The 23,814-nt window shown below is 52.7% G+C and overlaps 2 protein-coding genes across 2 annotated transcripts; one reads left to right on the top strand and one right to left on the bottom strand.

Moving 5' to 3' along the window:
• Positions 1-540: 540 nt before the first annotated feature.
• FCGBP (Fc fragment of IgG binding protein) lies at positions 541-19,032 on the bottom strand (the record flags this gene model as incomplete). Its single annotated transcript, XM_010019604.1, has 20 exons — positions 18,996-19,032; positions 16,272-16,617; positions 15,404-16,107; positions 14,905-15,239; positions 14,176-14,746; positions 12,977-13,575; positions 12,043-12,613; positions 10,965-11,554; positions 9,833-10,400; positions 9,266-9,465; positions 8,836-8,977; positions 8,267-8,598; positions 7,181-7,760; positions 5,449-6,047; positions 4,336-4,900; positions 3,338-3,924; positions 2,529-3,021; positions 2,039-2,238; positions 1,233-1,607; positions 541-825 (listed from the first exon to the last, which is right to left on the bottom strand). Coding segments are annotated over exons 1-20 (8,679 nt in total), but the record flags the coding sequence as incomplete, so codon positions are not given.
• A 1,607-nt stretch (positions 19,033-20,639) lies between these two features.
• Positions 20,640-22,950, top strand: LOC104409669 (alpha-tectorin-like; the record flags this gene model as incomplete). The annotated part of the gene is made up of 7 exons (XM_010019603.1): positions 20,640-20,676; positions 20,762-20,797; positions 21,139-21,269; positions 21,647-21,928; positions 22,205-22,342; positions 22,616-22,803; positions 22,901-22,950. Coding segments are annotated over exons 1-7 (862 nt in total), but the record flags the coding sequence as incomplete, so codon positions are not given.
• Positions 22,951-23,814: the final 864 nt, after the last annotated feature.

Below are 23,814 nucleotides of genomic sequence, written 5' to 3'. Positions count from 1 at the left end.
CTTATTTTTGGGGCTATTTCCCCCCTTTTTGGCCCCTTTTCCCTCTTTTTGGTCTCTTTTTCCCTCTTTTTGCCCCCTTTCCCCCTCCTTTTGGGCTCTTCTCCCTATTTTTGGCCTCTTTTCCCTATTTTTGGGTCTCTTCCCCCTCTTTTGGGGCTCTCTTCCCCTATTTTGGCCTCTCCCCCTTATTTTGGGGGCTGTTTCTCCTCTTTTTGGCCCCTTTTCCCTCTTTTCCCCTCTTTTTGGGTCTCTTTCCCCTCTTTTTGGTCCATTTTGCTCTCTTCTGGGTCTCTTTCCCCTCTTTCTGGCCTCCTCCCCCCTCTTCTGCCCTCCTCGATGATGGTGGGACAAAGAACAACCATGTCCATGCCCCCAATCAGTGGGGAAAAGACCCCTTTTGGTCAATACAAAGTGATGGGACCAACCAATGGACGTTTCTCCATGGTGGTGACACCAAGTCCCATGAGGAACCTCAACCGAGCCCAAGGTGGGACCCCAAAGAGGACCAAGATCCCCCAATCCAAGCCCAGGGACACTCACGTGGGTGAAGTCTGGGGCTCTCCATGCCTTGGCCATTGCCGCCACGTCCCCAACCAATGTCCCATCAGGTCCTTGGAGGTCGTTGGCCACGTTCCCATCGTAGTTGCCACAGAGCCCACAGAGCTTCTCACTTAGGTCTTGGGCCACCATCACTGTCACCTCCCCAGATGGGTTGAACCCAATGTCCAGTGAGGGGGTTTGGGTGATCCAGATGGTTCCACGGGTCTCAGTGATGTTCAATGTCCCATAGACCTCCATAGGGATGGTGGCTGGGACCCCATTGACCTGGAGAAGACACCAAGAAGGAGAAGGTGGCTCCCTGCCATGGGGTGAAACAGCCAAGAAATGGGTCGTTTATCCACCACCGCCCCAAATTCGGGTGAAATCCCTTCGTTTTAGGGATGGAGACATGGTGGGAAGCACCATGAGGTCCTTCCATGGGGCTGGGGTGAAGGAGGGCACCCATGGGTGCTTCTTATAGGTGAAATGGCTTAAAAAAGGACCATTTTGGTCAATGGAAAGGGCTGAGGAGGTGCATGGACATCTCATGGTGAGGGTGGGATGGAGGAGGGACCATGCCAGTGCTTCCCATACGTGACACTGATGGACCTTGGGATATAATGGTGGAAACCCATGGATTTAGGTGACAATAAAGGACCTTTTCGGGTGGTAGCACGATGGGGACAACCTACCCAGACCTTCTTCTCCCTCCTGACAGTGATGAAGGCCCGAGGGCTGAAGAGATGAAGGGCCACCACTGATGGTCGATCTTGGTCCTCTCCAACCTCAGCCAAGAGCCGGAACCATGGAGAGCGTTGAGGGTCACACAAGGTGGCCACCACATAGACACCATTGGCCATGGTGGTGCCGGTGGCCCCATCGAAGGAGACAAAGCGGGTGGCTGGGGCCAAGGTGCAGTGTCCTGGTTGCTCCACACAAGCCCGGGCTCCATCTATGAGGCCACAGGCATGGCCAATGGGACAAGCAGAAGGTCGACATTGGAGGCCACCAGGACCACGGCATGTGCAGGTCTCGGTGCAGTCGGGGGACATGATGGTCTCAGCGATCTGTGGCGTGGGAGAAGCAGCAATAGGGCGTCTATGGCTGGAGTTCCAGTTGGGATGGGGCAGAAGGGCAAGAAATGAGGAGGTTTCCCATTAGAAAGGGGAGGAAGGTCAAGAAACATTGAGGAACCCCCTTGGAAAGGTGGAGAACATCAAGAAAAGTTGAGTTTTCCCATTGGAAAGGGGTAGAAGGGCAAGAAATGAGGAGGTTTCCCATTGGAAAGGTGGAGAACGTCAAGAAACGTTGAGGAACGTCCTTGAAACGCTGAAGAACATCAGGAAACCTTGAGTTTCCCCATTGGAAAGGACCAGAGGGTCAAGAAACGTTGAGGAATCCCCTTGAAATGCTGAAGAACGTCAAGAAATGGGTCTTATGGACCTGCAGAAGACATGGAAACCCCTTGAAGCACCCATGACACCTTCAAGGAACCCACCTCAAAGTAGCGCCCATGGTGAAGACACCCACAGGAGTCCATGGGGACACATTCGCCACCACTGAAGAGGAAGCCCTGGTCGCACTCGCAGCCCTCGAAGCATCTGCTGGTGCATGGTGGGGTCATGGAGATGGTGGCGCAGGTGAGGTCACAGCTATGGGTGCAGAGGGAGTAGTGGCTGTGGGGTGGGCAGGAGAGGGCTGGAGGGGAGAAGAACCTGGTTATGTTCTGCTTGTCCAAGGAGGTTCCTTCTTGTGACCTCCTACACCCATGGAGGACCTCAACCGTGGTCCATCCAACCTCATACCTTCATGGAGGACCTCAACTGTGGGCCACAAAGCCAGGTTCCTCCTTGAAGAACCTCAACCCTGCTCCATCAAACCTCAGCCCTTGATGGAGAACATCAACCCTGGTCCATCAAACCAGGTTCCTCTTTGAAGAACCTCAACCCTGGTCCATCCAACCCCCCAGTGACCCTCTGTGGACTCACGGCAGTTGGCTGCGTCCCTCCAATCCTTGAGGTCTCCACCAGCAGCTTGACAAGCAGCAGCATAGACCTGGAAGCTCCTACACAGGGCTTTGCCCCCCGGCTCCTTGCATTGCTCCTGCATGCACCCAACCATGTACTTATGGGGTTCCACCACCCCGTGGCACCCAGAGAAGGGTCCTGATGCCTCCTCCAGCACCCCACATAGCCCTGGGGTGTCCATGGGACAGGTCGTGGGGAGGAACCCATGGGTGCAAGTGGTTGAGTTGGTGTCCTCTTGGGGTTTATCATCACTGAGGTCACCATTGAAGTCACCACAGAGGCCACGGGTTCGCTGGTGGTAGGAGCTGGGCAGGGTGACAAGGACGTAGGAGACACCATCAAAGAGGACTTTGGGGCCTCCTTGGGTCAATAGCACCCGGTGGGTGCCCTCTTGGGTCACTGTTATGGTCCCACCAGCCAGGACCAACGGCAGGAGGTGCTGGTGGCCGTCTACCTGCGGGGGGACACCAAGAAGAGGGGTGAGAAAGGGGATGGTGGACACCAGAAGTGAGGTTTTGGACAGCAAAGTGGGGTCTGAAGGACCTTCTGGGCACCACGAAGTGGGGTTTGAAGCCCAAAGTGTGGCTTCTACAGCCTGATGTCCACCCCAAACTGGGGTTTGGACCCCAAAACAAGGTCTTCAAGACCTTCTGAGCACCCCAAAAGTGGGTTTTGGTCCCCAAAGTGGGGTCTTCACAGCCTGATATCCACCACAAAAGCCATTTCCACCCCCAAAGCAGATGTCCACCATCCCCAGGTCCCCCACTCACCATCACCTCCCACTGTCTCCCCCTGGCCATGCCCACAGTGACTCCGTGCGTGGTGACCATCACCCTCCGGATGTCTTCTCCTTCCTTGTCCACCTCCACCTTGAAGGCCACCAGCGCCTCCTGAGGCTCCACCACGTCCACCTCCACCAGCGTGTGGGTGCAGCTGCCACCCAGGTCCAAGTGGCGGCCATCGAAGGTGCTGTAGGTGCCACCAAACACCTCGCAGCGCCCACAAGCACGGGGGTAGCAGCCCAAGACCCCATCTCGGACCTCACAGACCTTGTCCACCCCACAAGCTTCTGGCCAACACTCCACCACGCCACCTCCTTGGCACTTGCAACGTTGGCTACAACGTGGACATGCCATGAAGTCCTCTCCTTGCTTGTAGTAGTGACCGTGGTGCCAGCAGCCACACTGGGACAAGGGGACGCAGTGGTCACCGCTCAAGAAGAAGCCATTGTCACAGAAGCAACCTTCAGTGCACGATGAAAGTTCTTCACAGTCTTCTGCTTCAGCTTGGCCACGGCATGTGGGTGGGCAAGGTGGACCACAGAGCTCGTAGTGTTGGTTTGGGGGGCAGGTGGGACCTGGAAGGGGGAAATGAAGAGGGGTCGTGGTTGAGGAGGTCCAAAAGCTTTGAGGATGAAGGGTTAAAGGTGGCCATGGAACAGCAGAAGACATAATGCATGGAGAACCCAACCCTTGGTGGAACCAGGTCTTGGTGTATGGAGAACCCAACCCTTGGTGGAACCAGGTCTTGGTGCATGGAGAACCCAACCCTTGGTGGAACCAGGTCTTGGTGTATGGAGAACCCCACCCTTGGTGGAACCAGGTCTTGGTGTATGGAGAACCCAACCCTTGGTGGAACCAGGTCTTGGTGCATGGAGAACCCAACCCTTGGTGGAACCAGGTCTTTCTATGTGGACCCACCACGACCTTGTCCATGGGCCCACCACCCCACCTTGTGCATGCAAGCCCCAGAAGACCCCTCCACTCACTGCAGAAGGCTGCCGTGCGCCATGGTCTGACCCGGACACCTTGACTCTGACACGCGGTCACGTAGGCGCTGATGGAGCTACAAACAGCTTCTTGGTGGCCTTCATAGATGCAGGTGTCAAAGAGGCAGTCATCCAAGTATGGCGCTGGGTCAATGGCACTGTGGCATGGGGCCAGAGGTCCTGTCTTCTTCACCAGGAGGCCACAGTGTTTGTCACCACGATAGACCCGTTTCTCCTCCTTGGTGCAACCTCGAGAAGCTTCAGCGCTACCAGGTTGGCAACCAGGGCCATGGGCCACCTCCCAAGAGGCCCCAAAGTGGGTCTCATCAGTGGCCAACTGGCCATTGGGCAAAGCCAAGTCGTCTTGAGGGTCACCATTGGCGTTGCCACAGAGGCCACACACGGCCCTTGAGTAGGTGATGGGGAGGAAGACCCTGGCGTAGCTGTGCCAATCGAAGGTGATGGTGACATCAAAGTTGGTCTTGATGAAGCCATGGACGCCGCTGAGGTAGACATGGAGCTTCTCATCATGGTTGAAGGGGAGGTCCACCACGATGCCGTTGACCTGGAAGGGTAGCATGGGTGGATGGGGCAATGGAATGACTTGGAAAGCTACCAGGAGGCCATGCAACCGGGTTGGGATGCCATTGAGGTCCATACAGACGTCATGTAATGAGGTTGAAACCCACAGAAGGGCCTTGGAGCCTGTCTAAACACCATGCAAGGACCTTGCAAGCCACCTAAACACCATAGAGGGAGCTTGGAACCCATCTAAACACCATGCAAGGACCTTGAAACCCATCTAAACACCATGGAAGGACCTTGGAGCCCATCTAAACACCATGCAAGGACCTTGAAACCCATCTAAACACCATGGAAGGACCTTGGAGCCCATCTAAACACCATGCAAGGACCTTGAAACCCATCTAAATACCATGGAAGGACCTCATAACCCACCTAAACACCATGGAAAGACCTTGGAACCCATCTAAAACCCATACAAGGACCTTGAAACCCATCTAAACCCCATACGAGGACCTTGAAACCCATCTAAACCCCACGCAAGGACCTTGAAGCCCACCCAGATGCCTCCCAATGACCACACAAGCCTACCTTGAGCTTCTTGGGGTGCTCCTGGCTGAGGCTGAGGCTCATGTTGTAGACCTCCAAGGTGACCTCCTTGGTGAAGGAGACCACACGGTTGCCCCTGTTGTTGTTCTCAACGGTGACCATGAAGGGGACCAAGGTTGGGTCATCAGAGCAGAGGGCAACCAACTGGTAGGTGCAGGTCCCCATGAAGTCATAGCGGTGCCCATCAAAGGTGGTGTAATGGGGGTCACCGGTGGCCACGCAGATGGACCTACTCTTGGCCACGCATCTCCTCACGCCCTTGACCACTGAGCAGGTCTCGCTTGGCTTACAAGCCATCTCCTTGCACACCACCATGGCCAACGTTGGGTCACAGCGACACCGAGAGCTGCAGGTCTCATCGGCCCAGAACTCCTCACCAGGAAGGTGGTAACGTCCTTCATGGGTGCAACCACAACTGGCCAAGGCCACGCATTGGCCCCCGCTGAGGACATAGCCCTGGTTGCAAGCGCAGGTCTCCACGCAAGGTTGGGTGCATGTGGTGGGAGCATCTTGGTCAGTGCATGTGGCCGGGCAGGAGGTGCCACAAGCTTCATAGTGGCTGTTTTCAGGGCAGGGTAAGGCTGGGAATAGAGAAGACAGAGGACAATGAAGATCCATCACGTTGAAGGTCCTCCAGTTGTGTTGGGCAACCTCTAGAAGGGTTGGGTGGAGAATGGGTGGAAAGAAGGACTTGGTGGTGTTGGTGGAGGAGAACCTCAATGTTGACCGAGGAACCAACCATGTCCTGGGTTCCATCACCAGAATCATGGGATCATGGAGTCAGCCAGGTTGGAAAAGACCTTTAAGGTCATCAAGTCCAAAACCGTGTCAGCAGCAGGTCATGGAGGGGATTGTCCACCTCTGGGCAGACCCCACTTGGAGAACTAGGTCCACCTCTGGTGTCCCCAACATAAGAAGGTCAATGGAGCTGTTGGAGGAAGGCCAAAGGAAGCCATGGAGATGCTCCAAGGGCTGGATCAACTCTGCTATGGAGATAGAGAGAGCTGGGGTTCTCCAACCTGGAGAAAGGTCCATAGAGACCTTGGAGCACCTTCTAGGACCTAAAGGGGCCACCAGAAACATGGACATGGGCTTTGGACAAGGGCTGGAGGGATGGGATGAGGAGAAACAGCTTCCATTTGGAAGAGGGTAGAGTTGGATGGGATCTAAGGGAAAAGTTCTCCACCATGAAGGTGGTGGGACATTGGAATGGGTTGAATGGAGAAAGTTGGGATGCTCCATCCTAAGGCCAGGTTGGACAGGGCTTGAAGCAACGTTGTCTAGTGGAAGGTGTCTATGTCCCTTGATTGGAACTAGGTGGTCTTCAAGGTCCAACCCATGGTTGGAAATAGATGAGCTTGAAGGTCCCTTTCAACCCATTCCATGGTTCTAACACATTGGGGTTGGCCATTAACCCATGAAACCCAACCAGAAGTAGACATCCCCTTAAGCCACCATCACCCTATGCTTGACCTTGGGTCCCAGGCCCACGTCACCACCTGAACCATGGTTACCATGGACCTCCGTCTCCAACCTCCCTTAGATACCAGTTGTGAAGCCCTACCATTTGCACCACCCAATGCCTCAAAGGTGGTCCCCATGGACCTCCGTCTCCAACCTCCCTTAGATACCAGTTGTAAAGGTTTCAATGGACCCCAATGACATGTGACTTCTTGGCCATGGAGATCCATGGAGAACCATGACCACCACTTACGGCAACCTGATGGTGTCCTCCAGTCGTGCACGGTGGCCCCATTCTTCTTGCAGATGGACGCATAGGCCTCCAACACAGGGCAGAAGATCTGCTTGGCCCCATCACCCATACACACATCATAGAGGCAGTTGCGGTAGAAGTCCTGTGGTGGGACCACATCATGACAAGCTTTGAAGGGCCCTTGGAAGCTCTTCTTGATGAGGCCACAATACTGGTTGCCACCGTAAAGCTCCTTCTTCTCCTCTTCACACACCGGGCAGGTTCCTTCGCAGTAATGCCAACAGAATGGGTCATCTTCATGGTCATCAAGGACCTTCCAAGCTTCAGCCCAGGCCACCATGGAGGTGAGGTTGGTGCCGCTCTGGGGGACGTCATCTTCTGCCTTGAGGTTGAAGTTGCCACAGAGGCCACAAGTGTGTCTGTAGAAGCTACTGGGGAGGTCGATGAGGAGACGCCAGTTCCAGTCATACGTTACCCTCAGGCCAAAGTCAGTCTCCAACACGGCGCTGAGGCCACTCTGGAAGATCTTGAGCTTGCTGTCCTCCAGGCTGACCGGCAGAAGGGTCACCACACCGTCCAGCTACAGGGAGGGAGGAAGGGGGTTGGGGTGTGCAACCAGCCCATGGCAATGTGAAGCCACCCATGAGAAGGTGCAACCACTCATTGACAACGTTCAACCACTCATTGACCATGTTCAACCACCCCATGGCAACGTGTCAACCGCCCATGAGAACGTTCAACCACCTTGGGTGGGTTTGGGGTAGGAAACAACCTCAGGTTGCTCCATGGTATCTCCCACCACTTCAAATGTCGAGTTGATTGGACCAGTGGTGGTCTTGATGGAGCAGGTAGAGGTTTGGACCATGATGGAGAAGAGATGGATGGAAAAGGAGGTGGAAAAGTCCCATTTTCCTTCCATTTTAACCCCAATCACCCTGACTTTGCCCATTTCCTTCTGGTGGATGGAGATACGTTGACCATAGACCTCGATAGTGACCAAGCTCCTGGACGACATGGATGAAGAAAGAGATGGATGGAAAAGGAGGTGGAAAAGACCCATCTCCCCCCAGTTTTGGGTCAACTCACCCTGACTTTGCCCATTTCCTTCTGGTGGATGGAGATACGTTGACCATAGACCTTGATGTTGACCAAGCTGACGTAGGAGATGGATTTGACCCCACCATGGACGTTATTCTTGCTCTCCACCTTGAAGGGCACCAAGGAGGTGTCATTCCCACAGGATTCCACCATGGTGTAGGTGCAGGTCCCTTGGAAGTCAAAGTCCAGCCCATCAAAGGTGTGGTAACGGGGATCTCCCCAAGCCCAGCAGGTTGCAACCATGGATGGGACACATTTGGCTTGACCATCCTTCAACTTGCATCTCTCTTTGGGTCGGCACCGAAGGGCTTTGCAAGGGTCTGGAAGGAGAAGAAACCATAGGAGAAACCATGGGAGATGGACATTGGTGGCCTCCATCTCCCATTGCTCCTGGAGAGAGTGTCCACCATCTCCCATTGCTCCTGGAGATCAGTGGCCACCATCTCTCTTGCTTTAAGCTTTGCTCCTCAACCTTGCCCTTCAAACTAGACCATCCAGACCATCAAATGGACCTTCTCCATCTCCAACCCCCCCCAGAAGTCCCCATTGTTCCTTACTTTGGTTGATGCACCCCATGATCCCATCCTTGATCTCACAGGTCTCATCCTCAGTGCAACTGTGGTTGCTACAGGTCAAGCCTTGGCCAGGGACACACGTACAACGCTGTTGGCAGGTCTCCTTCAGGATCATCTCATGGGGCTGGAGGGGGAGAGGAGCCAAAGGGATGAGAAGGTTGGAATGACCAGGTTTGACAGGGCTTGGAGCAACGTTGTCTAGTGGAAGGTGTCCATGTCCCTTGGTTGGAACCGGATGGTCTTCAAAGTCCATCCCAACCCAACCCATTGCATTTCTTCATGTGAAACCATGAAGGAGGAAGCTACTGAGATATTTCATCTACAAGGAGCTTTGGGACCATTGCCTGCAATGTAAATGGGAAGAAACTGATGAAGAACCCCCCAAAGGCCACCAGAGTGAGAAGGTTCCTACCTTGTAGTACTTGCCATCCACAAAGCATCCACAGTGGCCCTCAGGGACGCAGCCATGGCCATCAAAGACATACCCTTGGTCACACTGACACCCTTCCATGCAGCTTTGAGGACATCTGGAGGCATCTCCAAGCCCTGAGCAGCTCTTGGTGCAGAGGTTGGTGCAAAGGGAGTAGCTGCTGTTGGCCGGGCACTTGAGGGCTGCAATGGAAGCCATGAGGTTGACCCAATGTGGGGGTGCAAGAGTGGTGGCAACCTCAAGGGTGGACCTTAAGGTGGTGGAAGGGTCTAAATGTTGATGGGAACAGAAGCCATGAGGTGCTGGGGGCAAGGAGAAGACAACCTGAGCACCAACAAGCACCATCATTGTGGTCACCATGGACCTCCATCTCCAACCTCCCTTAGATATCAGTTGTGAAGCCCTACCATTTGCACCACCCAATGCCTCAAAGGTGGTCACCATGGACCTCCATCTCCAACCCCTCTTAGATACCAGTTGTAAAGGTTTCAATGGACCCCAATGAAATGTGACTTCTTGGCCATGGAGAACCACGACTGCACCACTTACGGCACAAAGATGGTCTTCTCCAAGCCTCAATGGTGACCCCAGCATCTTGGCAAGCAATGGAGTAGCTCTGGATGCTCCTACAGAGGACACTGGTGTCCCCTTCAGCAAGGCAAACATCATGGAGACATGCTTGGAGATACAGGCCCGGGTCAATGAGGTGGTGGCAGGAGGCAAAAGGTCCCTTTGGGACCATGAGGAGGCCACAATAGTTGGGTTTCTGGAGGACCATCATCTTCTCCTCCGTGCAGATGGGACAATGGTCCTCGGGGCAATGGTCAACACAAGGTGCATCAAGGGTCTTCCAAGCAGAGCCAAAGACCATCGTATTGGGAGCTTGGTGGCCATCAGGGAGGAGAAGCTCATCGTCTCGTTGGCCATTGTAGTTGCCACAGAGCCCACAGAGGTGGCCTTGGTAGCTTGGTGGGACCGTGACCATGACGTGGTGGAGGAGGTCATAGCGGATGAGGAGGCCAAAGTCAGTCTGAAGCAGGATGCCCATCCCGTGTTGGTGGACCTCAACCTGACCATGGCTTAGGATGGCCGGGAGGTGGTGGGATACAGAGTCCACCTAGGACAGGAAGATATAAAGCCCACCAATGAGCTTCAAGGAGGCTGCAAGGAGAAGGTTATGGAGGTAGGAGCAGGAACCACTCGGAGAAGAACCTTCCAACCAACCTTCTAATGGCTTTATGGAAGCTGGAAAGTAAAACATGGCTTTATCTTGGACATAGGGGTGAGGCCTTCTCCCATCATGGAAACAGAAGTTTGGGCTCTCATGTCCCTAAGGTGGACCCCAAAATGTGGCTATGGATGGGGCTGTGTCCCTCTAACTTCATGGCAAGGTCAATGTGAGCCCATAGATGTTGATGGTGGACCACCATCATGGAGCTTGTCCATCCAACCTCATGCCAAGGTCAGTATGAACCCATAGATGATGATGGTGGACCACCATCATGGAGCTGTGTCCCTCCAACCTCATGCCAAAGTCAACATAAAGCCCATAGACATTGATGGTGGACCACCATGGATGAAGCTGTGTCCATCCAACTTCATTCCAAAGCCAACACGAACCCACAGACTTCACCACTACAACCTTAGGTCCACCACAGTGGACCTCCAAGTACCACCTTACCATGACACTCCTCCTGCCTTGCATCAAGGTCAGCGTGAGCCCATGGACCTCAACGGTCAACGTTTGGATGCTGGAGACCTTCTTCTTCTGCCGAGCATCCTTCTGGATCTTCACCACAAAGGGGTTGAGGTTGTCACCAGAGCAGGTCTCCGTGAGGACATAGGAGCAGGTACCTGAGATGTTGAAAGCCACCCCATCAAAGGACATATAGTTGCGGTCACCAGTGGCCACACAGGTCCCTGGTGCAGTAGATGGACATTGGAAGACCCCATCGATGACTTCCCCTTCACTGTCACCAGGACAAGAGGTCTTCTGGCAGTCCACATTGCCACCAGGTTGGCAGTGACACTTCTCCTGCATGGAGGGGTAGAAGGTCTCATTCGCCTTGTAGTAGAAGTCCTGATGGTGACAACCACACTGGGACATGGGGACACACTCGTCACCACTGAGCACAAAGCCTTGGTCGCACACACAACCTTCCCGGCATTGGTCCTTCATGGAGCATCTTCTGGATGTGTGGATGGTGCTGCAGGTCTGGGAGCAGGGTTGGGAGCAGAGCTCATAGTGGCTTCTTGGAGGACAGGAGATATCTGCCATTGGACATGGAGATCTGTGAGGAGCAAGGAAATCCCACCCCAGATCCTCCAGTTTTTCTACACTTGGGGACAAAGCTCTGCTTGATGGTGGTGTCCACCACATGTAGATGGGTTTAACCCTAGTTACACCTCATCTCTACCTCCTTATGGACATCATGAAGGTTGAGGTGTCCATAAAGATGGTGGAACCAGCCTAAGAAGGGTTCCTGGTCATTGGAACAGAGATGATGGGACCAAGCTAAGAAGGGTTCTTGGCCATTGTCCATGACCAAAGATGATGGGTTCCTGGTCATTGTCTATGACCAGAGATGATGGCAACTATCTAAGAAGGGTTCTTGGACATTGGACCAGAGATGATGGGACCAACCTAGATGTTGGGTGGGATTCCCACCTCTCTGCTTCATCTGCACATGGTTTTGGGCTTCCCTTGGATGTTCCTGACCCTTCATGAAGCCCAAACCCAACCGATGATCCCAACTTACTGCAGAAGTCCTCGGTCCTCCACATCCCAATGGTGACACCAGCAGCTTGGCAGGCAGCAGCATAGCGGGCAATGATGGGACATGCCACCTCCTCCCGATGTGGGAAGAGGCAGGAATCATGGACACAGCTTTGGAAGTACTTGGTGGCATCTACATGAGCATGGCAAGCTCCAAAAGGTCCATCTACTTGTTGGAGGAGCCCACAACCCATCTTGGAGTCGTCTTCTTGCTGTTGCTGTCCCCTCTGGGGACATTCCACCTTTGATAGCTCCATGCAACCTGGGATGTCCATCACCTTCCACTTGTCTCCATAGGCGTCCAGGTTGGAGGTCGCACTGTTGCTCTTCACCATTGTCGTCATCTCATCATCCATGTTCCCATCGTAGTTCCCACAGAGGCCACACAAGGTGTTGGAGTAAGTGCTGGGCACTGAGACCGTGACTTGGCTTTGCCAGTCATAGGTGACCATGAGGCCAAAGTCAGTCTCCACCACGGCTTCTTGGCCACCTCTGGAGACGGAGATCTTCTTGTCTCGGTGGTGGTACGGGAGGTTGACCAAGCGGTCATTGATCTGGGGGCAAAAGGCAAGAAGAAGCCATCATTTGGTGTCCAAGACTCAATTCTGCACCCCCTTGACTCTAACTGACCCACCCAAACCATCTAGATGGAGACCAGGATGAACCCATAACCATGTGCCCACCAGCTCTGAGGTGAATGGTGCCCACCGTCACACATGGATCTCCTGCTTCTGGTGGAGATCCATAGATAGAGGCCATTAAACCTCATCTTGGTCAATGTGGGGTCACCAAACTCAAGGGTGGAAGCTCTGAATCTCAGTGTGGTTGAAGGAGAACCTTCAGTGTTGCCCAATGGATGGAAGAGAAGAAATGGGCTGAGGAGCAGAAGAACATGAAGAAACATCTACTAAACCCACCATGACTTTGCCAGGATAGTCCTGCTTGACCACAATGGTCTTGCCATAGACTTTGACCATCACAAGAGCAATGGAGGACAAAGCTTCCTCCTCATGGCCATTCTGCACCAACACTTGGAAGTCCACCAGCTCTTGGCTCTTCTCACACAATCCAGTGAACTGGTAGATGCAGGAACCTTGGAAGACGAAGCTCCCACCATCGAAGGTCTCATAATGGGTGGCACCAACAGCAGAGCAGGTCCCATAGCTCTTGGGGTAACAGTCTTGGATGCCCTCTTCCACCCGGCATTCTTCTCCATCACTGCAGCTGGACCATTGACATATGGGCCTTTGGAGCTCCATGTCACACCTACAGCGCTTGGTGCAGCTGGTGTCACCCCAAAAGACCTCGTGGGGACCATGGAGGAGGCCCTCAAAGACGCAACCACATTGGTCTTGGGGGATGCACTCGTTGAGGTCCAACACGAAGCCCTCCTGGCACTGGCAGGTCTCCACACAGGCCATGGGGTCGCAGGCAGGTGGCATCGCAGCAGGGTTGCAGGTGGTGGGGCAGGAGGTGCCGCACATGGTGTAGTTGCTGTTCTTGGGGCAGGGAAGAGCTGTGGATGGGATGGGACAAGGTGAGGACGGTGGGATGGGACAGCATCTGTATAGTGGGATGGGACACTGTGGTCATGCATGGTTATGGTGGGATGGGACACTGTGGTTGAGGTTGGAAGGGATGCGATGCTTGTGGTGGGACGGATGCCATGGGCAAGGTGGGATGGGATGCTCATGGTGGGATGGAATGCCATGGTTGTGGTGGGAAGGGACATGATGGTCACGGTGGGATGGGACACCATGGTCATAGTGAGATGGGACATTATGGTTGTGCATGGTTACGGTAGGATGGGATACTGTGGTTGTGGTGGGATGGGACACCGTGGTCACGGTTGGATAGGACTTTCTACATGGACTTTCTGGAGTCTCCATGGACTCCATGGTCATTCTGGACCCACTTCTTTTCCATGCCCCTCTTCCCACACAACCTGTCCCACCTCACTTGGAAGACCAAGACCTCTCTGGTGACACCAACACCCCCATTGGCCTCATTTCCCTTTCTCCCCTTCTCCTTCTCATTCCCATCCCACCACTCCTTGATTCCATAAGGAACGTGCCCACCAAGGGGAGGACCTTTGGGCCCACCAGGAGCTACTCACGACACTGCGCCGATGTCCTCCAGTCCTCAATGGTGACCCCTTCCTCTTGGCAGCTATCTGCATAGGCTTCGAGAGCTTGGCACAGCATGGTATGGAGCCCATCACTGACACACAGGTCATAGATACAGTTGTCCAAGTAGACATTGGGGTTGATGGTGGCGTGGCACCTCCTGAAGGGCCCCATACGTTGGGTCAACATCCCACACGACGTCTCCTCCTTGTAGCTGGCCACTATGTCCCATTGACAACGGTCACAGTCTCCACCACAGTTGTCCCGACAACGATGGGTCTCACTGGTCACCTTCCAGCTCGTTCCCAGCTCCACCATGTCCTGGGCCATGTTGCCATCAGGTTTGAGGGCATCATCTTGAGGGTCACCATTGGCGTTGCCACATAAGCCACACACTTTGCCAGCGAGGGCACTGGGGAGCTTCACCACCACATGGTCGTCCCAGTCATAGAGGACCTTCAGTCTGAAGGCCGTTTGAAGCAGCATGGACTTGCCCTTTGTTTGCAGGTGGAGCTTCCCATGGGCGAGGGTGATGGGGAGGTGGGACCGGTGGTTGTTGACCTGGAAGAGGAAGGAAACCCCATGAAGGACCCAAAATGACATCCAAAATGGGGTGAAATGGAAGGGTTTGAGCTTCGGAGGTGACCATGCAGAAGCTCATTGAGGTTGGAGAAGACCCTTCAGACACATTGTTCCCATGTTGCTTTGGATTGACATACCCTCACCATCCCGTTCTCCGACCTGACCACCACAATGGTCACACCATAGACACGGATGGTCACGGAACCGACATAGGAGACCTTCAGGTTGCCCCGATGCTCGTTTTTGGCCTCAATGCTGAAGATGGGCAGGGTTGGGTCTGGGTCACAGGTCTTGGCCAAGATGTAGGTGCAGGTGCCCATGAAGTCAAAAGTTTGCCCGTCAAAGGTCCTATAGTGAGCATCACCGGTGGCCCAGCAGGTTGAGAAGATCTCTTTGACACATTTGGGTTGTCCATCCATCATCTCGCACCTCTCCTTGCAGGCCAAGTCTTGGCACAAAAGAGGACGAGAACCTGCAGAGAAAGAGGGGAGAAAGCCGTGGATGGCCACCATGGAGAAGAAGAGAAAGAGGGAAGAAACCCACCATGGAGAAGAAGAGGGAAGAAACCCATGGATGACCACCATGGAGAAGACCTGCCCATTGGCAACACACAACCATGGTGTTGACCATACTTACGGGTGGCACAAAGACCACTGAAGCCATAACCAACATAGTTCTGGAAGCCAAAGTCCAGGAGCCCAAAAGGTGTCCTTGGGTGCTCCACACTCTGGATCTCCCCTGGCTTGGTCATGGTGATGGTGGCCCAGGAGAAGTCTGTGCCGGGAATGGGTTGCCAGGATATGGTCCTCTCCATCTTCTGGTTGAGTGTTATGGAGCTGGTGTCCACGTTGAGGGCTGTGAGGACAATGTGGTTCTCATAGCCGGCAATGCTGATGACCTGGTAGGACTTGCAGTAGGTGGACATGGGTTGGATGTTGGCCATGAAGGGGTCTTGCTTGATGATGCCTTTCTTGGACCCGGTGAATAAGAAAACCACCTGAACCCCAGCTGAAGCATTGAGATGAAGAGGAGAACTTCTGCCCACCCGGAACTTACGGACCTGCCCGGCCACCATGACCTCAGTGGCAACCGAGTCACCCCTGTTGTAGCTGATGGAGGTCCTCTCCGCTGCCACCACATAGGCCAAGTCCATGTCCTTCTGCAGCGGGTTGGGAGGGATGACATAGACCTTTCCCCATCTATCAACAGGCAGAAGCTGCTCAACTACATGGTCGCATCCCGTGTGGATCTTCACACAGCTATGGCCACTGAGGACCACCACAGGGTTGTCCGATATGACCTCGGTGCCAGAGAGATCGTAGTGGCTTTGGAGCTGGAAGCTGTGGTAGGAACTCAAGAAGATGTGAAGGATGGTCCCAGGGGAATAATTCCTCCCTCTGTAGTAGAACCTACCCTTGGCTTTGATGGCAACGCTGGTCGAGGTCCTCCCGGCCACCACCACCAGCTCCTTCAGCCCATCTCTCCTGCTGCTTTCTGGCGTCACCACATAATACCTCTGACCCAGGATCTCCATAGGTAGAACCATGGTGGGTAGGTCTTGGAGCTAATGGCCACCACCGAGATGTCCTTGTTGGCCTGGATCAAGACGGCTTTATCTGAAAGCTGGTTGCCCACCAGCTCCATGTTCCCAGGAAGGCGGAGAGGAACCGTGTCACCATTCCCAAGGGTGATGGTGTTGGTGAAGGCACCTTGGCGTGCGGTCACCTTCACCGTGGTGGACATGGAGTAGGCTGTGAGGAGGAGCTGGGCATGGAGGTAGGTGCCTTCCTCATCGTTCTGCATGAAGGCCGTGAGGAATTCCGTGCCGGGAAAAGCCGAGGTGGGAAGAGCTGGAGAAGAACATGGGAAAAGTGGGAATTTGGGGTCTATTTTTGATGGCTGGAAGTTGGGCTGGAAGGTTCTGCTCCAAGGTTCAGCCAGAGCAAGGAGTGAGGCTGAATGTTGGATTTGGGGTGGGAATTCCCAATGGGAATGAGGGTATTTGGGAAGGAAAAGGGTCATGTAGGATGGTTGGAGTGGAAAACGGGGGGGTTGGTTGGGGAAAGGCATGGGAAGTTCTAAGGAAACGGAGCTTGGGGGAGAAATGGGAAATTAGGGAAAAGGGGAAATTGGTGGAATGGGAAATAAGTGGAAAAGGGAATTGGTGGAAATGGGGATTGGGGGAAATGGGAATTGGGGGAAATGGGAAATTGGTGGAAAAGGGAATTGGTGGAAATGGGGATTGGGGGAACTGGGAATTGGGGGAAAAGGGAATTGGTGGAAAAGGGAATTGGTGGAAAAGGGAATTGGGGGAAATGGGGATTGGGGGAAATGGGAAAAAAGAGGGGAAAAGGGAAAGTGGGGGAAAGGGGGATGGGGGGAAATGGGAATTGGTGGAAATGGGGATTGGGGGAAATGGGAATTGGGGAAAATGGGAACGGATGGTGGGTTTTCCTGGTGGAAACAGGGTTGGAATATCGGGACACATCCAAAATGGGGGATGAAAGGGTTTTTTGCTGCAGAAATTGCAATGGGAGGGGTGTTTGGGTGGGTTTTGGGTGGGTTTAGGGGGTTTTGTTGTGGTTTGTGGGGTTTTAGGGTTATTTTGTGGCATTTTAAGAGTATTCTGGTCTATTTTGGGGGGGTTTAGGGGTATTTTGTGTGTTTGGGGATTATTTTGTGTGTTTTGGCTGGTTTGGGGGCGATTTTATGTGGTTTATGGGGTTTTAGGGCTTTTTTGAGTGTTTCAGGGGGGGGGTTAGGGGTTTTTGGTGTATTTTGTGGGTTTTCAAGGGGTTTTGTGTGTTTTCTGGGAGTTTCAGTGCTTTTTATTGTGTTTTGTGGGGGGAGTTGTGTGTTTTGGGGTCTTTTAGGGGGTTTTATGTGTTTTGTGGGAGGTTTAGGGAGGTTTTTGTGTGTTTTGTGGGGTTTAGGGGCTTTTTTGTGTGTTTTGTGGGGTTTTAGAGCTATTTGTATGTTTTTTAAAGGGGGTTTTATGTGTTTGAGATAATGAGAGAATGAGGGTGTTTTGGGTAAAAATTGGGAATAATGACGTTTGGCTGGAGGTAAAAGCAGGGAATAAGGGATTTGGGGTGAAAAAAGGGGGTTTTTGGTGAAAAACAACAGGCAAAGAGATTTTTGGTGAAAAGGTGAAGGGTTAATAAAGTGGGAAAGTGGGAAATGGGGAATAAGGGGAAATCTCTGGAAAACAAAGGGAATAAAGACTTGCTGCAGAAACACGAAGCAGAAGGGAGTAAAATAAGCTTAAACCACAGGAAATAGGGGGGTTGGGGATGGGAATGGGGTTGGGTTGATGCTCACCACAGCAAAGAGCCAATGGAAGCCACCAGATGCCCATCTCCATCACTGGAAGAATGCCCAAAACAAGGAAAATGGGGGGTAAAAAGAGCCATTAAGGGACAAAGAGGAACCTGGAGATGACCTAAGTGTCTTCAGCATCTCCTTTTGGCCCCAAATTGTCCCCAAAGACCCTTTTCTACCTATGGAACCCTCTTGGAAGTCACTTGGGGTTGAGTTCTTCTCAACCCAATGATCCCCGAGTTGTCCCTTTGCCACCACATCCAACCCAAACCCCTTCTTGATGCCACCTCCAAGCCATGGTGCCATCAAACCCTCCTTGTAACCGTCCACAAACCCACCCAGAAATGAAATCCACCCCTAAAACCACCCAAAATTGGGTCAGAATGAGGCTAAATGGCAGGGATTTGGCCATTCCCACCTTCCGGATGATCTTAGAGCTGCTGGTTGCCCTCCATCACTCAACATCTGATGGGGTTCCATCAAAAACATCTCAATCTGGGCTTGGGATGGAGGAAACCCCCTTTTTACGTGGTTTTCTTGGGAATTTAACCCATTCAGGGCTTCTTCTTGGTGGGTGAAGGTATCTCTGACACCTTTGGCTTAGATGGAACAACCCATCATGCCCCAATGGACCCACAGCACTTACCTTCAGTCTTCTTTCTGCTTCAGCGTCTCTTTGCTCTCTCAAAGAACATGGATACATGAGGCTGGATGAAGGAAAACTGCCAGCTTGATCCCAGAACTTCCCTTTTTATGGCCAAATGAGGCTTATCTCATGGAGCTCTCACAGGGACCTCTGATAGGAGAAGGAATTGGCTCCAAAAAGGGCTGGATTTGGCCAGATCTCATGAACAGGAGGTGGGGTTGGAGCTTCGGAGGCCAAAAGAGGTTGGATTGCGAAACTGACCCTGGAATTCCAGAGAATTGGAGTTAATGGTGCACATGATGGCGCCAGAGGCCATGGGAAATGTGGAGCTGGATTCCTTCAGCTCCAATGTTTTCTTGGTGGGAAGGATGCTGAGGATGTTGTGATGGGTGATGGGATCCATAGGGAACATTGAAATGGCTGCAGGATCCATAGGGAATGCTGTGATGTGTGATGGGATCCATAGGGGGACAGTGTGGTGGGTACAGGACCCCCATAAGGACATTGTGGTGGGTGTAGGACCTACAGAAGGACGTCGTGGTCGTTTTGGACCTCCATAGGGACATTGTGATGGGTGCAGGACCCCATGCCCCATGTCCCCATCTGCCTCCCACCACCATTCCAAGGTCCCCACCACCAAGACCCCCCAAACCTCATCCAGCTCCTCCAGACATTGCACTTGGAGCACGTTCTACCCCCCTGTTTGTGGCCTCCAAGAGATGGTGGTGATGGAACAGGGTTGATTAATGAGGAACTTCCTTCTGGGAAGCCTGGAGAACATCAAGGCCCAGCTGGTGTGTCCATGCCAAGACCTTATCTAAGAGCTCATTAATCAGCTGGAGGAGCCAGATGTCTCCCATGACCTTCTGGAGACCTTAGATGGGGTCTTGAACTCTTGATGGACAGAAAGTTGGCAGATTCCATTGTGATTATGGGTTTTGATCCTGGTGGGATGGGTTTTCCTCCTGGTGGGATGGGTTTTCCTCCTGGTGGGATGGGTTTCCTCCTGGTGGGATGGGTTTTCTTCATGGTGGGATGGGTTTTCCTCATGGTGGGATGGGTTTCCTCCTGGTGGGAAGGGTTTTCCTCATGGTGGGATGGCTCCAGGAGATCTTCAAGTCAAAAGAAGGGACAGGATGTGACCTCAAACTCATTTCTTGCTGGGTGAGCTCTTCTTTCCTTCTCTTCTTTCCTTTGGGATATCAAGCCGCAGCGAGGAGATCCAGGTAGGACATTTGATTTCCATCTTCTCCCTTGGAATTCCAAGTGTTGGAGCAGTTTCTCCTTCTTCCTATGGCTTCAAATAGCAGGAATTGGGCTGAAATGAGCCCAAAAAAGCCCTTGATTTGCTACAAGGGAAGATCTAGAGCTTGTCCTGCAATGACCACCCACGGATGCTCCTCCGATCCCCCCATTCCCATCGGGAATCCTCCATCCTGCCTGAGTTTCTTTCTGTATCATCCCGAATGGGGATTATTTCACCCCAATCCCTGCAGTTGATCCCAGATTTACTCCAGGGGGGTGATTCCCAATGGTGGGACCTCATGTACCCAATGGCAGAACCATCAGGGGGCAAAAGGGGATGAGGGAAGGGTGGAAATTCCCTTGGGAAATGGGATATTTCATGGCATCATGGAATGGGTTCGGGTTAGAAGGACCTTGAAGCTCATCCAGTTCCAACCAAGGGACATGGACACCTTCCACTAGAGCAGGTTGCTCCAAGCCCCTGTGTCCAACCTGGCCTTGAACCCTTCCAAACGTTCTCCAGTCAACCCATTCCAATGTCCCACCACCCTCGTGGTGAAGAACTTCCTTAGATCCCATCCAACTCTTCCTTCTTCCAGTCAGAAGCTGCTTCTCCTCATCCCATCCATTGGAGAAGCCTCTCATTTTGGAGGTGTCGGGATGAAGTCTTCGTTCCATGTCCTGCTCCTGCTCTTAGGTAGGTTAGAAGGAGGCATCTCCTGAGGATGCTCACATCCTGGGTGATGGTTGCATCTCTTTCACCTCCATGTCTTCTTCTCCAGGAGCTGTGGTAAACGTCCAACCAGCAGAAGACAAAGGTGGGTCTTCACACCATCCAAAATGGGGTTTTCCACCCAAAATGGGCTTGTTTCTGCTTCACTTTGGGAAGTAGGATGGGAAAGGAGCTTCCATATGGGAATACGGATGTTGGAGGTCCTCCTCTTGCCCTCTTTGCCCTCAAATCTGTGTCTATCCCAGTTTCACCCCAACCTTTGGCCCTCTATGAGAAGTCAACCCCATTTGGACCCACTTTGACCTACTTGGTCAACCCTAAGCGGAGCTCAGGCCCCATTTAAGACCAACCTGGTGGGTTCCACTCCAAAGTCAATGGGATGGGGTTGGGATGTCCATCAATAACTCAACCTCTGTGTTCCTCCAGCATCTCTGCTCTACCCCTATGGCTTGGATCAACAAGACCATAAGAACCCCAAACTGGATGATGGGACATCAAAGAAGGTCACCCTTGCCGTGCCCTTCACCTTCTATGGCCAGGAGCACCAAACCCTCTATGTATGTGCATCAACATCCCACCACTTCCATGAGGACCTTCCATTTTCCCATTCCCACCTTTTCTTCTGCTCCGTTTTGTCCCTTTTCCCCCCATCTGGTCCCATTTCTGGTGTATCCAAGTGTCCTCCTATGGTTGGTGGGTCTTCGGAGAAGACCTTCACCCATATAGGAGGTCCATGGCCACACTTAGGGTGTCACATCCCACCCCACCTCTTGTTTTGGTGGCGCACTGGTGCCCTCAAGCATGGTCATGGAGATGCAGATGTCAATGGTAAGACCACATCTGGATCCCATCTCCGTGCTACCATAGCCAAGGTGTTGATGGGGCTCCAATGGAGGTGGCCATCACGTTGGGGTTGACCTGATGCCTTCTCCAGGTCAACAACAACGGTGTGATATCCTTTGATACCCGGGTCAACCAATACACCCCAGACCCCTTCCCACTGGCTGATGGACGCTCCTTCGTGGCCCCATACTGGGCAGATGTGGACAACGTGCTTGGAGGAGATGTCTTCTACCGCCAGACCACTGACCCAGCACTGCTGGCCCTCATCACCAAGGACATCAACCAATACTTCCCCACCATCCCCTACACGGCTACATGGGCTTTGGTGGCCACCTGGGACCACGTGGCCTACTATGGCTCTACCACCAATAAGGTAAGGTCCATGGGTATGACTTGAAGGGCAGATGAGACGCATGTGTTGGCCCATGACCCATGGTTGGCCCATGACCATGTGTTGACCTCATACCCATGTGAAAGAAGCTGTAGTAGAACCCCGAAAGTACCCATCTGCTGGTAGACACCAAAAGAACCAGCTTGGATGGACCATTCCTCACCAAGAGAACTTCCTTAACATCCCTCAGAGCTAAACCCCATCCACATCTCCTCATCCCACCACTTCTGGTGTCCATCTCCCCCTTCCTTTCTGCAGGGCAATACCTTCCAAGCCACCCTGACGACTGACAGCAAGATGTCCTTCATCATCCTCAACTACTGGGATATCCAATGGACTACAGGGGCAGCAAGCGATGGTGACCCTGAAACAGGGTTTGGTGGGACTCCAGCCCATGTATGTTGGGAAAGGAGAAGGAAATGGGGTGGAGTTGGGAATGGGGGAGAAGGTCAACCAGGGATCAGCCAACACCAGGTTCAGCCCATCTTTGACCCATAGTTGCAGAAGACAAGGTTGGTCCATGAGATTTTAGGGGGACAACACCAGCTCCAATGAAGATTGAAGGAGCCCCATAACGTGTTTTGGGCCACCACCACCAGCAATAGGAGGTTGTCCCCTGCCATAGGTGAGATTAACCTTCTGAATCCTCCACTTTGGCTCCTTTTCCAGGCTGGCTTCAACAGTGGAGATGACACCAACTTCTACAACATCCCTGGCTCCCAAACTGAAGCCATCATCAACATCACCAAGACCTCCAATGTCAATGTCCCAGGGCGATGGGTCTTCCAAGTGGATGACTTCAAGGTGACGGGGGTCCCCACTGAGGTGCCCAAGGTCTCCAACAGCAACTGCTGGTTGTAAGGTAGGTTTTGGGGTGAAAACCTGGGAAAAAGAGACAATTGAGGTTTCCCTGGAGGACTTCTGTCCTCTTGAGTTCTTGGTTTCTTCCCACAGATACATCAAACCCATTGGGCCAGAGGAACCCAACGGTGTCCCCACCATGTGTAGGATGAAGATGGCCCAATGGGATGCATCAACCTCCATTAGGACAATAAAACTCCAGTTGGGACCTCATGGTGGCCTCTTTTGTGCTCAAATTTGGGATTTTGCCCCTTCTTTTTGCTCAAGTTTACAACAAATTGACAAATTTCTCCTTCTTTGTGCACAAATTCACAACAAATTTAAGATTTTTCCCTTTTCTGCGCTCAAATTTCTGGTTTCTCCCCTTCTTTGGGCTCAAATTTGAGATTTCACCCTTCTTTGTGCACAAATTTACAACAAATTTGGGATTTTTCCTCTTTTTTATGCTCAAATCAGTGATTTCCTCCCTTTTTTTTGCTTAAGTTTCCGATTTTCCCCCTTTTTCGTGCTCAAATTTATGGGGGTTTTGTGCCAAAAGCCCCAAATGACTCATTTGAGGGGGAAAATCCAGATATTCCAGGAAAAACATCCTCCAAACTGGGACTTTTTTCCCTAGATGGAACTTTTTAACCCTAAAAAAGTGGATTTATGCATGAAAATGAGCCCAAACACGCAACATGCAACACACAACATGCAGCACACGTGTGTGCAACACACAACACGCAGCACACGTGTGTGCAACACACAGCTTGGCACAACCACCCCCTAAATGACACCCACAACATGTTCCAACATGATGCAACACGCAACACACATGACTTTGCATGTACCCCCATCACATTACACCCACAACATGCTCTGACACGACACAACACGCAACACGCATGACCTTGCATAGACCCCCGTGATATTGCACCCACAACATGCTCTGACATGACACAACCCCCCCAACCCCCCCAACATGCCACATGCAACATACAAACACCCCCCCCACACCCTTCAGGCTT

The sequence above is a fragment of the Nestor notabilis genome, unplaced genomic scaffold, assembly GCF_000696875.1.
Source record: "Nestor notabilis isolate BGI_N333 unplaced genomic scaffold, ASM69687v1 scaffold17588, whole genome shotgun sequence".
NCBI lineage: Eukaryota > Metazoa > Chordata > Aves > Psittaciformes > Psittacidae > Nestor > Nestor notabilis.
The sequence above is the reverse complement of the archived record's forward strand: the minus strand, read 5'-3'. Positions and strand labels throughout refer to the sequence as shown.